General features: G+C 41.3%; 1 protein-coding gene across 1 annotated transcript; it reads left to right on the forward strand.

The window, feature by feature from the left end:
- The first annotated feature begins 578 nt into the window (after positions 1 to 578).
- Positions 579 to 14774, forward strand: col6a2 (collagen, type VI, alpha 2). Its single transcript, XM_053329845.1, has 32 exons — positions 579 to 744; positions 2564 to 2655; positions 2811 to 2911; positions 3037 to 3177; positions 4463 to 4843; positions 4930 to 4950; positions 6002 to 6067; positions 6175 to 6273; positions 6381 to 6407; positions 6569 to 6595; positions 6698 to 6742; positions 6925 to 6978; positions 7071 to 7133; positions 7207 to 7269; positions 7406 to 7459; positions 7541 to 7576; positions 7658 to 7720; positions 7855 to 7917; positions 8020 to 8082; positions 8170 to 8232; positions 8336 to 8386; positions 8471 to 8569; positions 8668 to 8730; positions 8897 to 8932; positions 9024 to 9069; positions 9155 to 9307; positions 9400 to 9494; positions 10219 to 10400; positions 10503 to 10681; positions 10795 to 10833; positions 12996 to 13342; positions 13762 to 14774. The coding sequence occupies exons 2-32, from the start codon at positions 2580 to 2582 to the stop codon at positions 14032 to 14034; spliced, it is 3069 nt and encodes a 1022-aa protein (XP_053185820.1). The 5' UTR covers positions 579 to 744; positions 2564 to 2579; the 3' UTR covers positions 14035 to 14774.
- Positions 14775 to 15058: the final 284 nt, after the last annotated feature.

A 15058-nucleotide genomic window follows, 5' to 3' on the forward strand; every position in this document is an offset into this window, starting at 1 on the left:
TGCATATAAACACCGTGAGTGGGCTCATGGACACATTCTGTCAAAGTGTTTATTCTGAATGTTTATACCTAGTGTAATTGCAACCAGACCACCATACATAAGAGGGGGGTGTTTGTGCATATGTGTGTAATGGGGGGGGGGAGTTTCTTACCCTGTTTTATTTCATTCTAACTCACCACATGTATGAGATTAGCTGTGAAAACCTCCCAAATGCTCTAACTCAGGGACATGAAAGCTCCATGTGTCCCCAGTTTTGGACCATATGTTCTGCTGAGGGCCACATCCATGAAGTTTTCATATCTCCTGATGCTAAACGGACATTACAATCTGTTTGTGGAGTTTAATGCGTCTTTGAAGGGAAAATCTGTTCAAAACTCCAACTGCATCCTCTTTTACTGATGCATGGCAGTTAATACTGTAGGATACGATAGGCCACGGGTGCGCGCGCGCGCAGACACGGGATCGTGCGGAACCACGGCGCCTCCAAGTGGTCACCAGTGGGCACTGGACTGCGCCGTGCGCGTGCAGGAGGAGGGATCAGAGTTTGTCGCTGGGGCTGGATCGCGCAAGGAGAGCGAACGGACGGCTCTTCTGCGGAAAGTAAACGCGCTTCCAGGGCTGTATTTCACCTTTTCTCCTCCCTTGTCCCCTTTTTTCTTTCTCGGCTTTCCCTCTTGCTGAGATGAGGAAATAATCAACAGAGAATCAACTGCTCACGAAGTTCTGAAGTTGGAAAGAGTGCGGGTAAGCAGCTTTTACGCACAACAATGTGCCAATCTCCGTCTCCCTTTTCCCTGTTCTTCTCTGTGTATCTGTCTGCCTTGCTCTGTGTCTTAATATTTTACACTCTGGTGAACATGAATTATGGTGCTTCGTCAGTCAAAACCAAACTTGCCTTGCACAACCAAACTTTGGATACGCGCCTCCTTTGAAATACACAAAATACGTGCCAAGAAAAAAAATCTCAAGGATGGTATGTTATCAGTAGTGTTGTTATCTCTGCATATTTCTTTACTTGACATTTACCTGCACAGTGATGAAAAGCTATGGAGACTCCCACTCGCTCTCTTGGCCCGGGCAGTAGGAGAGGAGTGGGAGCATCTGCAGGAGATACTCAGCTGTCTGTCCGCTAGAGGGAGCCACGGCAAAGCCAGTGGCTGATGGTCAGTTGGTTGGTGGGAACATTTAAATTGAGATTTTTATGAAGACAAAATATGAGAAGAATAATCGCGTTGTTTTCGTGAGTAATATCATTTTACCATTTCCAGCTTCCAAGCTTCCAATTTGAGTAAAACAAATTGAAATGTTCTAAATCAGAACTAAGACAAATTACTCCACTGGTGAGGAGGTGTTTAATGATAGAAATAATCTTTTCTCAGAAGATTCTTACTATTCAGTATACTGAAAAGGTAATTGGTTGGCACATGTTGAAGTGCAGGACTGAGTTGAAATCTCTGAATCTGATGTAGAGCGATAGATAGTCACTAAAGCAGCTGCATGTGAGGGCAGTTAGCTGCCCTCTAAAGGCCCTCCCTTCACTGATAGCCACTAGAGCTGAATTATCAATGGCAGGCAAAGTGGGAAACTGTGTATTTTTGTTTGTGGTCATTTGGTTAATTAACATTTTGTTTTGGAATATGTCCCTACAGCTAAAATGATATGCTATTAATGTGGGTCCTGTAGCCAAAAGTCAAAAGTTATACATAATCCTATATAAATTTGTGTTTAACAGTTATAACGGGGTCAATGCAAGGGTAAATTCTGCCAATGACAGCCTTTTGTGAGGGAAGGGAAAGCCAATGGCGGGCAGCCAACAGTGGCCTTGTGAAATCATGACAGTGATGCTTTCTAGTGTATAATCAATCAGATGCATGTTCTCTGCTGCCCAAACACAACAAGACTGCTCAATTTTATGTCTTCACCTTCTACATGTTTAGAAAGGATGAGGTGCTGTGTTTAGATAAGATCATTAGTTCCAAAGCTTAGTGAATCTGGTTGTACTTAGTTAGTTTGGCTACATGAGGCTTCACTATTTGCCACAATATTTCTACATTACTCGCCCGCGATGGTGCAAATGTTAGCCTATGAGTCACTTCTAGCTCCTGCTGCTCTCGTTCTCATCACTGAACCCAAAAAAGGAGAGCCATGTTCGACCCATGTGATGCATTCAAACCCATTACATAACCCTGCAGCCGACATTTTGTTCCCCTGGCAACACTCAGTTGACTGTTCTTCATATTAAACTGATACCAGGTGCAGAATCTAGATTGAGAAATGAGTTGAATTACTTTGGGAATCATGTTGGCAAGTCAACACTTCATGAAAAAAAACCTTCTGGTATGTGGAAGGATAAGGACCATCTTTACATTAGGCTACATTAGACAAGCTATTACAGTGCTGGTTATTTAAAATGTCTTTCTATTTCCTTGACTCTGTGTCTTTCCTTTTTTATCTTTTACATTCTCTATGAGTTTACCATCGTCACTTAAATGGTTTTAAGAGAGATAGAAGCAAACAAAGTGACAGGGTGTTGGCTCAGGTTTTTTGTGTCTCTTTGTGTCAGACAGGAGAAGAGGAAGATGCTGGGGTTAGAGATCATCACACTGTGTCTTCTTTTTGGAGCCCTGACTCATGGCCAGACAACAGAGTGCAGCCGTGAGTAACCGTGAATGTCATGAAACGTCATGATTTAAATCTTACCACAGCTTCAGTGACGGTGACATACAACATGGAAGATTTCATCTTGCTGACATGAATGTGTTGCAGTCTTTCATGGAAGATTTACATGTGGATCTTTGTGTTTCCTGCAGGGAGAGATGACTGTAACATAGATGTGTACTTCACCATAGACACATCTGAGACTATAGCCCTGCAGGAGCCGCCTCCTGGAGCGCTGGTGGAAAGCATCAAGGTTCCCTGTTAATCAGCAACTTTATTCTCGAAACCTCAACACTAAATAGCACTATTCTGTCGCATCATCTTTTCTGAGCGTAGCAATCACGTTGTTTAATGTGTTGTGTGTTGTTGTTGTTGTAGGACTTCACAGTGCGGTTTGCACAGGCTTTAAAAGATGAGGATTTCAGAGGTGTGCGTCTGGTCTGGAAGATCGGTGGACTGCACTTTTCCCAGACACAGCAGGTGTTCAGCAGATTCGCATCAATAAACGAGTTCACCACTGTAAGTCTCACACACACACACACGCACACGCACACACACACACACACACACACACACACACACACAATGCATATACGTGACATAAACCTTCAAGTGAACGCTTAATATAGATTTCTTTTAAGGGGTTAAGTGTATGTTAACATAACTTTTACCACATGATGGCATTGTTTTAACTGTATTGCTAAGAAATCAACTGTGCCACATCTTGAATGATGGGGAACTCCTGTCAGTGACCTATCCCATCAACAGTTTTCTATGAGAAAAAAACTGCAAATTTCCCTTTGGTTTCCCCTATAATTCCTGACTTATGACAACCAGGTCAGATAAATATGTTCCGGGGACCTGGGGCAAGAATCAGCTGTTGGCCCCCAAAAACTCCTTAATGCTACCATCATATGTTTTACAAGTTTTAGTTACAAAGTCAGGTATTCACAAATGTATAAAAAATATGTACCATGCAAGTATACTATCAACTGAAATACTGAAGGTTTTTAAACCAGTCAAAGATGTAAAGAACGTGTTTGATTCCATATAGGGGACTTTTAACACTGACATATTGCTCATGTCAGTGTTAATAACATTTTATGCAAAGCTCAGTGGTCCAGTACATAGTTCAACATTTTTGGAAATACTATTTTTGGCTTTTTGGTATAGTAACAAGAGAAAGTAGATGCCACTCTTATAGCTGTCTGTTAAATATGAAGCTACAGTGAGCAGTTAGCTTAAAGACAAAGAGAGGGAAAGAACTAGCCTGGCTTTGTCCAAAGGTAATTAATATGTCAACAAATTGCAGATTATGGAGGTTATGTGCAGCACAGCAATGGAACCTGCAACTTCCTGGGATTGTTGATGGCAGCCATACATATACAGTATATATATTTTAATTTTATAATTGCATTTTATGGGTCATTTTATTTAGTTTTTAATTTTATTGTTGTATAGCTACATTTGTTTTTTTTCTATATCACTATTCTTAAGCTGCTGTAGCAATTCATTTTCCACAATATTGATCCACTGTGGGATCAATAAATGTATCTTATCTTATCTTATCTTATAATGCAGCATGTATTCCCCTCTAAAATGTCAAATTGACATTTTACACCTTGCATACATTTAATAAATGAGATATGAAATAAGTTGAGTTTAAAGGTGCTAGCAGGGGGGATTTGGTACTTTTTGCAGAGCCAGGCAGACATGAGAATGACTAATTGTCTGAGCAGTTACCCGTTCTGCTTATTTGGTAATCTAGCCTTGAGCAACAAGTCACACTTGTCACTGTTTCCAGGGTGTCACCAATATCCGTTACCTGGGTAAGGGCACCTACATTGACTGTGCCCTCACCAACATGACCCAAGAAATGCTGCGCTCACCCTCATCAACCGCATCACCCCGAGTCGACCCCCTCCTCCGATTTGCGGTGGTCATCACAGACGGCCACGTTACTGGAAACCCGTGTGGGGGTATCAAAGTGTCAGCTGAAAAGGCACGCGACCACAACATCAGCATTTTTGCTGTGGCAGCATCCAACAGCTATGATGACACGGGTATGAAGGAGATCGCCAACACACCGGATTCACTCTACTGGAGGCAATTCCAGGCTGTGGATCTGAGCCAGGGCAAAGCTGTCATACAGCAGAGAACCATTGACAGTATCATCAAGGCCATGGTAATGCACAGACACACAGACAGAGACACACGGAGAAACACGTTATTGACTCCTTTTCTTACACTTTGTTTCTCTTGTCTTCACAGAAACATAGGGCATATACCGAGGTAAGATGGAAGACAGATGACATAGGTTTTATACACTGTCATCACTCACTTTTCTTCTCTTTTCTTTTCTTTCTTTTTGAAATGTTCTTTTTGTTGACAGGTGTTCACATATACACCAAACATTTTGTCATTTTCCCTTTAAAAAAATTAATTCAATTAACTCCAATAACTACATCCAAAGAACATTAAAGATACCCATAAATTTAATTAATTAATTTAAATAAAGACAAAATGGCTATATTCTCTAATAATATTCTCAGTTCTCTCTCCTTTTTTAAAATCCATATACCTACATCTACAATGTACTTTACCCCGACATTAAATTTTCACTTGTCAGAGTAGAGACTCCAAATATGTTACCAGTGAGTAAAAGACCCTTTCAAAATCTGTAGTGATGAACCATGGTGATATCCTATTTGCACACTCTTCTATATAAAGTCTGACCTGATTGACAATATATAGCCAATCAAATTTTTTCCAAAATAAGTTTCATTGTTCAGTTTCAATCTAAGAGAGAATGCTTACCTCTCCATCATATATATATATATATGTGTGTGTATACAGACATATTATATGCATTAAATTAACATAGTCCTCAATCTTGGGTATCTGCCAATTTTTTAGTAATAGCTTTTTTCATAACATTAACATTAACATTATCCTTAACATATGTTTGTCTCCAAATCTTGTAAGTCCTCTATTCGTTTTCCCCAAGTGTAATACCAAAAATTTCAGTAGAAATTCTATCCTCAGTGTTTTCTTCAAACATTTCTACAGTTCCTGCCAGTAAAGGCTAACAAAGGAGCAATCCCACAGGACATGCAAGTTATCTGCTTTATTTGCTCCACATAATCTCCAACACCTTATGTCATGATATGTTTCTGTTCTAGTGTTATGAAAAATCATCCGTACTACTTGTTGTCCACTGTTGCTTGTTAATCCCTTCCTATTTGTCAATGATAACACAACATTAGCCTGTATCTCCCACTTCTCTTTTATATATATATACATAATATTGAAATTAACTTTCTTTTAATTTCTTATACCACAGTGTTCCGTTTTCAAATGTATGGAGACAGCAGGGCCTCCCGGTCCAAAAGGCCACAGAGGACAAAAAGTGAGCTTCACACACACACACACACACACACACACTTTGAATTCGTACACTATTGTCACTTTCCTCCTCACACATGTTTTCCTTTTAACTTAACTCATTGACTGCAGGGAGCTAAAGGAGACAATGGCGATCCAGGCCTGAAAGGAGAAAGAGGTCGCCAAGGAGACCCCGGTATTGAGGGTCCCATCGGTCAGCCTGGTGTCAAAGTAAGGCGCCAAACTTCCACCTACCCATCATTCTTTGCAGTGCAACAAATATTCATTTTGTTTGTAACGATATTATAATAAATGATTTCCATTTCCCTCCTGTGTAGGGAGAACCAGGTCTTAGAGGCGACAAGGTGAGGTATCCATTTTTCGCATCAATGAATGACTTGATTCTGTTAAGATGGTAAAATTTTGAATACCTATTATTTATGAATGGAAGTCTGGTGAGAATCTGTTAATGGATACAGTGATTAATCACACTTGGACTGACTATTAATCTTCTTTCTACTCACAGGGAGAATTTGGAACTCAAGGAAAAAAGGTAAGTCTTGCTTTATTCATTATCAAACCCAAGCTCTCGAACATTGCTCATTGTTGAATGTGATTGGTCATTTACCCAATTGCTTCTTCTTTTTGTCATCAGGGTGCAGCCGGTATCGCAGGACGCGACGGGACAGATGGACAGAAGGTAGGAAACATATGAAACAGATATTTGAGGACCAAATTTAGTTTTTTAATTGAGGGAACCAAACACCAGCTAGTCCTTATTAAAGCTGATTCTATTTAGAACATTTCAGGTAGCTGAAAGCTCTACTTGTGACACTCGTCTGTTGTGATTACATTTTTGTTTCTTTGCCTTCTTCCTCATAGGGTAAAATTGGAAGGATCGGCGCTCCTGGCTGCAAAGGAGACCCAGGCGACAGAGTATGACATTGAACTCATATTAACATTATAAGAGCATCCTTATTTAAGTGTGTTATGTTTTTTTTTTACAATGTCTTTATGATGCTTTCCAGGGTCCCGATGGTCACCCTGGCGACGTTGGTGAACGTGGTCTCCCTGGAAATGATGGCGACAAGGTAAACAGTCAGTCTCTGCTTTCACAATCCATCATCCATCCAATCTGTGGTTAAACTCTCTGTTTGCCTGTAGGGAGATCCCGGCCGCCCTGGAAGAGCTGGTCCTCCTGGCCCATCTGGAGATTCTGGAGTAAAGGTAATATAATAAGGAATATTCCACATTTTTCATTGTGCTGATCCAAATAACAAATACTCAGGGATAGCTGCTCTTTGCTGGGGCACAGTTGTAGGTGTAGTAAGTAAAAGGCTAACCTCTGGTGCTTCTTCCACAGGGAGAGAGGGGAAGTCCTGGAGCACCTGGCATCCCTGGAGAGAAAGGAACCCCAGTAAGACTCATCATCACAGGCAGACATAAACTCACTCATTCACATGCATCAAGCGCTTTACCTGTATGTTGTGTTTTTTAGGGGACTTCAGGAAAAGCAGGAACAAAAGGAGAGCCAGTAAGAACATTGGATTCACCCATAACTCAATCTTCTGTCTTTCTCTGTTTTTAGGGTTTTCTAATGATTCTTATGTTTTAGGGGAGAAGAGGAGACTACGGGCCCAAGGGTAGTCAAGGGTCGGATGGAGGAAAGGGAGAAAAGGTCTGACTTCATGTACTCAACCAAGAATTTCTGTATTATGAACTCTTTTCATAGGCCCATACCAAGAATGTTTGATTTTAACATATTATTCCATCACTATGGGTCTCATTACTGGATTACACTGTATGTTTTAGGGCGAAATGGGGCCAGAGGGTACAAGAGGACTTCCAGGTGAATCAGGAAACAAAGGAACAAAGGTGAGGAGAGCTGTAATAATAAATAAGTTCCTATGAAAAGACACTGTATACCCTTTAATCCACTTTGATCCACCATGCCTGTCTTTACTCTACTCTGAAAAGGGAGACAATGGTCTGCCAGGCCCCAGAGGACCAGCAGGGACAGCAGGAGAGCCTGGGAAAAATGTAGGTCAAAAGTCACATTTCAAAAATTGCCCCAAACATTAATTAGCTCATTGTAAAAATAGTTCAATAAAACTGTTTGTATTGTAGGGTACCAGAGGTGACCCAGGTGATGCTGGACCAAGAGGAGAGCCTGGACTGGCTGGACCAAAGGTGAGTATCTAGTTGTTAGCATTTGTCTTCATCTGTTCATACGTCTCTAGCTAGTGTGGTGCTTCAAATCTTTATCTTGACTGCTTCTTTTGTCTCTATTCAGGGAGACCCTGGAAGACCTGGCTTCAGCTACCCTGGACCAAGAGGACCATCGGTAATGTGCACAGGCATTCATTCTCCTTACTTACATTAGCTAGCTGGCACTTAGCTGACAAAATCTTTCTCCACTGTTGTGTAGGGTGAAAGAGGAGAAAAGGGCAATCGCGGACCTCGCGGCAGCAGAGGGGAGTGTGGTCAAAAGGGTGATCCTGGAACTAAAGGACCTTCAGGAGGGCCAGTGAGTAACTCTTTGTAGTTCGATGCACACTGTCACTGAATCAAATAAAGTGTTTGTATAATGAGGTTACAAGCTAATAATTACTCTTCTTACACCAGGGTGAACCAGGGCCTCAGGGTGAACCTGGACTTCGAGGACCCAGAGGAGATATTGGGCGTGACGTAAGTATAGAAGAACATCCATACAGGAACTTTCCTTGTTACTAAGATAGTGCAGATGAAGCAGACTTCAAAAACTCAGTTGTAGCCAGGTAGGACTAGCTAACCAAAGCTGGTAGGACATAAACGGGAAGTGGGATGTGATTTTATGTCGTCTCGTCCTCTATAGGGAGATCCTGGCCCAGAGGGAGATCCTGGTCTCACTGTAAGAACAATTTGTCCAATCATTTTTTTTACATCAACTGAAAAAAAAACAGAGGATGTAATATTAATATGTTGTTTGTTTTTTCCCACAGGAATGTGACGTCATGAACTACATCAGGGAAACGTGTGGCTGCTGTGGTGAGTTACTGTTGTGTTGCCATCGATGATCCAAACCAACTTCAATAGGATGTCAGATCCTCACAGTCTGGTCTTTTGTCTGCAGACTGTGAGAAACGGTGTGGAGCCCTGGACATTGTGTTTGTGATTGACAGCTCAGAGTCTGTGGGTCTAACCAACTTCACACTGGAGAAGAACTTTGTCATCAACACCATCAACAGACTGGGATCCATGGCCAAAGACCCCAACTCAGAGACAGGTATACAAGCATTTGTTCATGGACATGCAGATTTAAAATAAATAAAGTCACATACAGTAATTGTTTTTAATATAAGCATGTTTGGTTCCCAGGCACAAGGGTTGGAGTTGTTCAGTACAGTCACAATGGAACCTTCCAGGCCATCAAGCTTGACGACCCCAAGATTGATTCACTGTCTGCTTTCAAGGTCTCACACAACAGATGCACATGTACAAACTGCTTTGAAGTTTTTTTAGGCTGTAGCACAGAATAACCTTTTGTCTCTTGTGTCCAGATGTTTCTTAATCAATGAGGGCTGATGCACTGTTAGACTGTATGAGTGTTCTGTCTGTCTGCAAACATGAGGCTGATGGGGGTCATCACTGTTACATTTACATACATGTCCCCTAACTGTAATTGTTGTGATAATCTATACTAATATATTACTGTCCATAAATCCCAAGAAAAGATCAAATGCAAATATACATATAGACATAAAGTATTGCCAAAGCCTGATACAACTTATTTCTCTTTGCCATAGAGCTCCATTGTTGCACAAAGCTATTAAAAACACATACATCAGCCACAAGGTTGCACTGGAGGCTCCCTTCCTGGACAAACATTTATGTTAGAATAGGCTACTGGAGGGATATTTATTGTCATTATTAATTGATTATGACTTCATTTGGTAAATACTGGGTCTCGCTGAAGCCCGCATTTATGAGTTAAAGGTTTTACTTATTCAGTGTATTGTACACAGTGGATGGTAATTCTACCTCAGGAATGTCCACAATCATGTTTGCAATCTTTTTTTACACAACCACCAAGTGTTAAAAGTAGCCACTGTGTGACTTAAATTACATAAACTACAAACACCATCATATACCGCAGCACATACAGATAACTCCTATGCTGTCTTCTCCATTATTCAGGAAGCAGTGAAGAACTTGGAGTGGATCGCTGGAGGAACATTTACGCCATCCGCTCTGAAGTTCGCCTATGACAATCTGATTAGGGACAGCCGCAGAGCCAAAGCCAATGTCACTGTAGTGGTCATCACTGATGGACGTTTTGACCCCAGAGATGATGACAAGCTGCTCACATACCTCTGCAGGTGCCTGACTCTGGGACTGCTCAGATATTTAGAATGAGCGTTTGTGTACAAAATTAGCTTATTGTTTATTTGTGTTTTGTGTGCACTTATGTGTGTGAGCAGTCATCCCGGTGTTGATGTGAATGCCATCGGCGTTGGAGACATGTTCGACCAGGTTGAGGATGATGAGATTATAACCAGTATTGCCTGCCAGAAGAAAGAGAAGGTGCAGGGCATGAAGCGCTTTGCAGACCTCGTGGCTGAGGAATTCATTGACAAGATTGAGACCGTACTCTGCCCAGGTAGATTCACACTCTGGAAACACACATTATATACAGTATGTTCAATTAGCAGCAAATGAAAACCTGTTTTGGTCTTTGCCCCTGATGTCTGACATTCTCTGTCTTTGCTTCAGATCCCGTTATTGTATGCCCTGACCTTCCCTGTAAAACAGGTAAGCATTCAAAACCTTTTGGATCATATAAGTTTAACTCTCCCTTTTTGTTCTCTTCCAAGTTTTTTTTAAGTTTCAGCATTTTAGGCCTGAGTAACCAGCATTATTAAGGCGTCAATATGCTTTAAAGAAAGTGCTTGTCAGATCATCAAACAATGTCTGAAAACCCCTCTCGCCACATCTTTCTCAGGCAGGTCCATTCCACAATTTTTGTAAAACCCACAATCCAAAAAGCACTCCCTCTTAACGTAGCAACTGGCCAGGTGTACAATTATGGGAAAGTAGGATTTGGACTTCTCTCTCTAGGCTTTAAAACCAATTACATTTCACTTTTCATGTGCACAACCGCTTGCAACACCAGGAGCAGAGACTGTCCAAAAGTGTACAACATTGTTCCCAGTCCATACGGGAAACATAGTACAAACTAGTTTGTTTGAAGCATACTGACGCCTTCAATCTATGTCAAGGATTATATGTGTTGTGTCTCGAGGTGAAGTCATGTCTGTTGTTAACACAGTTGTATAGTTACACCTCCTACACTATGGTGTGATTAACTCATGTGCCTGTAAAGCTTACACATGAGACCAAACATGCCATTTAGCACAACCTGGTGCACCTTCGGCATCTTAATTGGCTGTGTTGATGCGTCGTGTTTGTGGGACCCCGCCCACAATGTTATTCCGCCCACTTGTTACAGGAGGGGGCATCACTTCAGGGCAAGCCCATCACTCCTGGAAGCCACTGGCTGAGGAAGGCAACCCCTCAGTGGTCCCTAATTCTTTGGAGGGTGTGGCCAACCTGCTGAATGGCCTGAGTGAGCAGCAGTATGGGGTTGGTGTGGCAGCCATGGCGTACACAGCACAGAGAGCCAAACTCGCCCAGGGAGCGGACAGGCAGCAGTGGACCCATCTGTTCATCGACTCCTTCAAATATGTCTATGGAGAAATTATTGGGGACCCTGAGAAAGCCCTAGGACTTTGCTAATGCTAATATGCTAACCATGCTACCTCGCCATTAGAGTCTTTATGGATGCCAATATCTAATGAGCTTATTGCTGGACATAGAATAGATGTTATCAATATTGTGGGCATTTTTTACTCTGAGGGTGCAATATACCTGGCCTGATGCAAAAGAATTGCATGATAAGAAGCTGGTCCTGTCATTAACTTTTTGTATTGTTACTGTATGTGATGGACCAAAAGTCAAAACGAGGATTCACAATGCTCTCTCTACTCATTTCTGAAATAACATAAACGGCGCTGTGTCTCAAAAAAATCTGTCTGCCTTTTCGTAATATGATACATATCATTTCTTCCACCTTAATGGTGGAACGTTTTCCAATTACATGGAAAGCGACGTCATCCATTTGTTGAATGCAGACTCATCTGTAGAGCCATTTATGCTGCTCCTGTGTACAGTGGCTCTTTGATGCAACCTCATTTCCACTGTGAATCACAGGCTTGCTGAATCACTCTGATGACTTTTTTATTATTTTTATTATTTGCTATTTTGCACATATCCATGGTTACGGCCTTTACTTTTTTTTCTGTGCTCTGTGAATGACTCATGTTGATGAAAAGGCCATTACATGTGGAAAAAATCTGGTTTTCTATATATATCACATTATTCTGTATATGAGTTAGAGGCTGGTGTATGTGGATGTTTGGTTAATTGAATTGACACTGAGAATGAAGGAACAATTATGTTATAGACATGTAATTTAAGAAAAGGGAACTTTATAGTGCCGGTTATGGCCTTGATTGGTGCATGATTTTTGCATGTGGCTTGGCTTGTAAAGTAGGATGAGTAGAGGAAAACCACTACAGAGCAGCTTTAATCAAATAAATGGTATTATGTTAGCTCTGTGACTGCAACTTGCTGATGTGAACTGTTTTTTGTATGAAATTGAAATATATTCATGTTTTGATGTTGTCATCCCGAGAACTAAATAAAATGCTAGCGCAAACTAAAACAGTGCTTTCTGACTGATCTGCAAAGGTTTAGATGAAATCGGACAGCTGGTATGCAACTGGCATGTATGGAAGCACATGCACAGCATGTTAAAGTATATGTTGTGCTGGCTTTGACCTCTGAGCATCTGTGTTCAAGCTGTAGTTCACTGAATATCATATCTGATCTAAGACTTAATATGTGTGTTTTAGAGCCTGCTGTGGCCAGCTGTGTTCAGCGGCCAGTGGATCTGGTCTTCCTATTGGATGGTTCTGAGAGGATGGGCCTGGAGAACCACCGTCGCGCTAAAGAGTTCATAGAGAACGTGGCTCGCCGCCTCACACTGGCCAGCGGCCCGGATGATGACAGGAATGCCCGCCTCGCTTTGCTCCAGTATGGCAGCCCACAAGAACAGAGGGTGGAATTCAAGCTCTCACACAATCTGACAGTGATCTCTGATTCACTGGCAGGAGTCACTTACATGGACTCCTCTTCTGCTCTGGGCAGTGCTATCATCCATGCTGTCAACAATCTGGTTTTCGAAGCAGGTTCAAACCAGGTACAAACATACACATACACACACACATATGTATGTGGTAGATTTACATTTGTTTGGACAATCTGTACTGTTGGCAAGTTTTTAAAGGCACTGTGTGTAAGATGAAGCAATGGCTATAGGCTACATCATCTTGGATTCTCTGCTAATTGCCAGGCAACCTCACTTTTCATACAGATTAAACAAACAAGATATAATGTGTTAATTAGTTTGCTTTAAAAGTGCTGGTGAGCAGTATGTTTTTACTTTTGGACAGAGCTTGGCTAGCTGTTATCCCCTGCATACAGTCTTTATGCTAAGCTAAACTAATCACCTTCTGGCACCAGTTTAATACACAGATATGAGTGTGGTGTCAATCTTCTCATCTGTTGCACCCAAAATGTGGACCTATTCCTTTAACATCACATGTGTGTTTGTTGCAGAGAGATTCAAATCGCTTGGCTCGTCGCAAAGCTGAGCTGTCCTTTGTGTTCATCACTGATGGCATCACATCCATCGACCAGCTGGATGAGGGCGTGTCTGCCATGAGGCGAGCGGAAGGCGTTCCCACTGTGATCGCCTTGGGAACTGACACAAATGAAGAGGTGCTGCGGAAGGTGTCGCTAGGGGACATGTCAGCTGTCTTTAGAGGAGATAACTACAACATGCTGAACAATGCTGCTTTCTTTGAGCGCTTTGTCCGCTGGATATGTTAGTGAGGAACTTTAACGCCCTACACCATAGATTTAGAATCCATAGAATGAAAGAAGGGCCAGCTACTTCATTGTACACGTAAAAATACAAAGAGGTACCAACCAAACCTCTACAGTCATTATCGCTACTGGATATAAGGCACTAAGACAGCTGCATTTCCTGTTGTTATGGGTAAAGATACATTTACAAAAGCCAAAACTATCCATGTACGACCAGCAGACATACACAGGTATACAATATCAACTGACAAGTTATTTGGTGTAACTTTGTTCTGTTTATTCTAACTCTATGGTCAGCGCTTCCAACCAAAGACACTCTTAAGTATCCCAGAAGAGGTGTAGGATTATTGAATGTGTACGAAAAAAATTGTAGGTTTTATTTTGTTTTTATTTTGTATTGATTTTCAGTTTGATGAAAAAGGTTTCTTCTTTCTTCACCAAGTCAGTATTAACATTAAAGGTGCTAAAATAGAAAAAAAGACAAACCAATCTCAGTGGTTTTGAAAACTTTTTTTTACATCATATATTATGCTGTAATTACAGTAGTTTGTTCGGGGGACAAAAAGAAATATACATCTCACACATAAATGCTCCGCAATCAACCGCACAAGATCACACACACGCACACACATACAAACAACCACATACAATGTAATCAGCACACACATATATTCATAAATACACACGAAACACCCAAATCTGTAAACATTAAGTCCAAATAAAGCCTAATGTGGTGAACCCAATACTGTCTTTTGTGTTTGTAATACAGTATGTGTGATACATATGTGTGTGTGTGTGTGTGTGTGTGTGTGTGTGTGTGTATAAACATAGCACAAAAAGTAAGGAATTTGTGTTTGCTAGATTATTTCTTTGTTGTAACAATGCTTCTAGGCAATAAATCTTATAACGTTGGAAAGCCTGTTTATTTCTCTTTTAAATGGAGCCACATTTGTAAGGAACATGCATTTGTGGGATGAGCACCAGAGTTAAGTATCTGGCTTGCGCCCATGAAAATTTGGGCAAATCT

This window comes from Scomber japonicus, chromosome 12, assembly GCF_027409825.1.
Source record: "Scomber japonicus isolate fScoJap1 chromosome 12, fScoJap1.pri, whole genome shotgun sequence".
In the NCBI taxonomy this organism is placed as follows: Eukaryota; Metazoa; Chordata; class Actinopteri; order Scombriformes; family Scombridae; genus Scomber; species Scomber japonicus.

Bases quoted from the DNA above. Each gene is read 5' to 3' on its own strand.
- col6a2 (XM_053329845.1), top strand. From the start codon at position 2,580: ATGCTGGGGTTAGAGATCATCACACTGTGTCTTCTTTTTGGAGCCCTG. The intron at 8,570-8,667 runs GTGAGTAACTCT...TTCTTACACCAG, and splicing joins AAGGACCTTCAGGAGGGCCA to GGTGAACCAGGGCCTCAGGG. The intron at 9,495-10,218 runs GTCTCACACAAC...TCCATTATTCAG, and splicing joins ATTCACTGTCTGCTTTCAAG to GAAGCAGTGAAGAACTTGGA.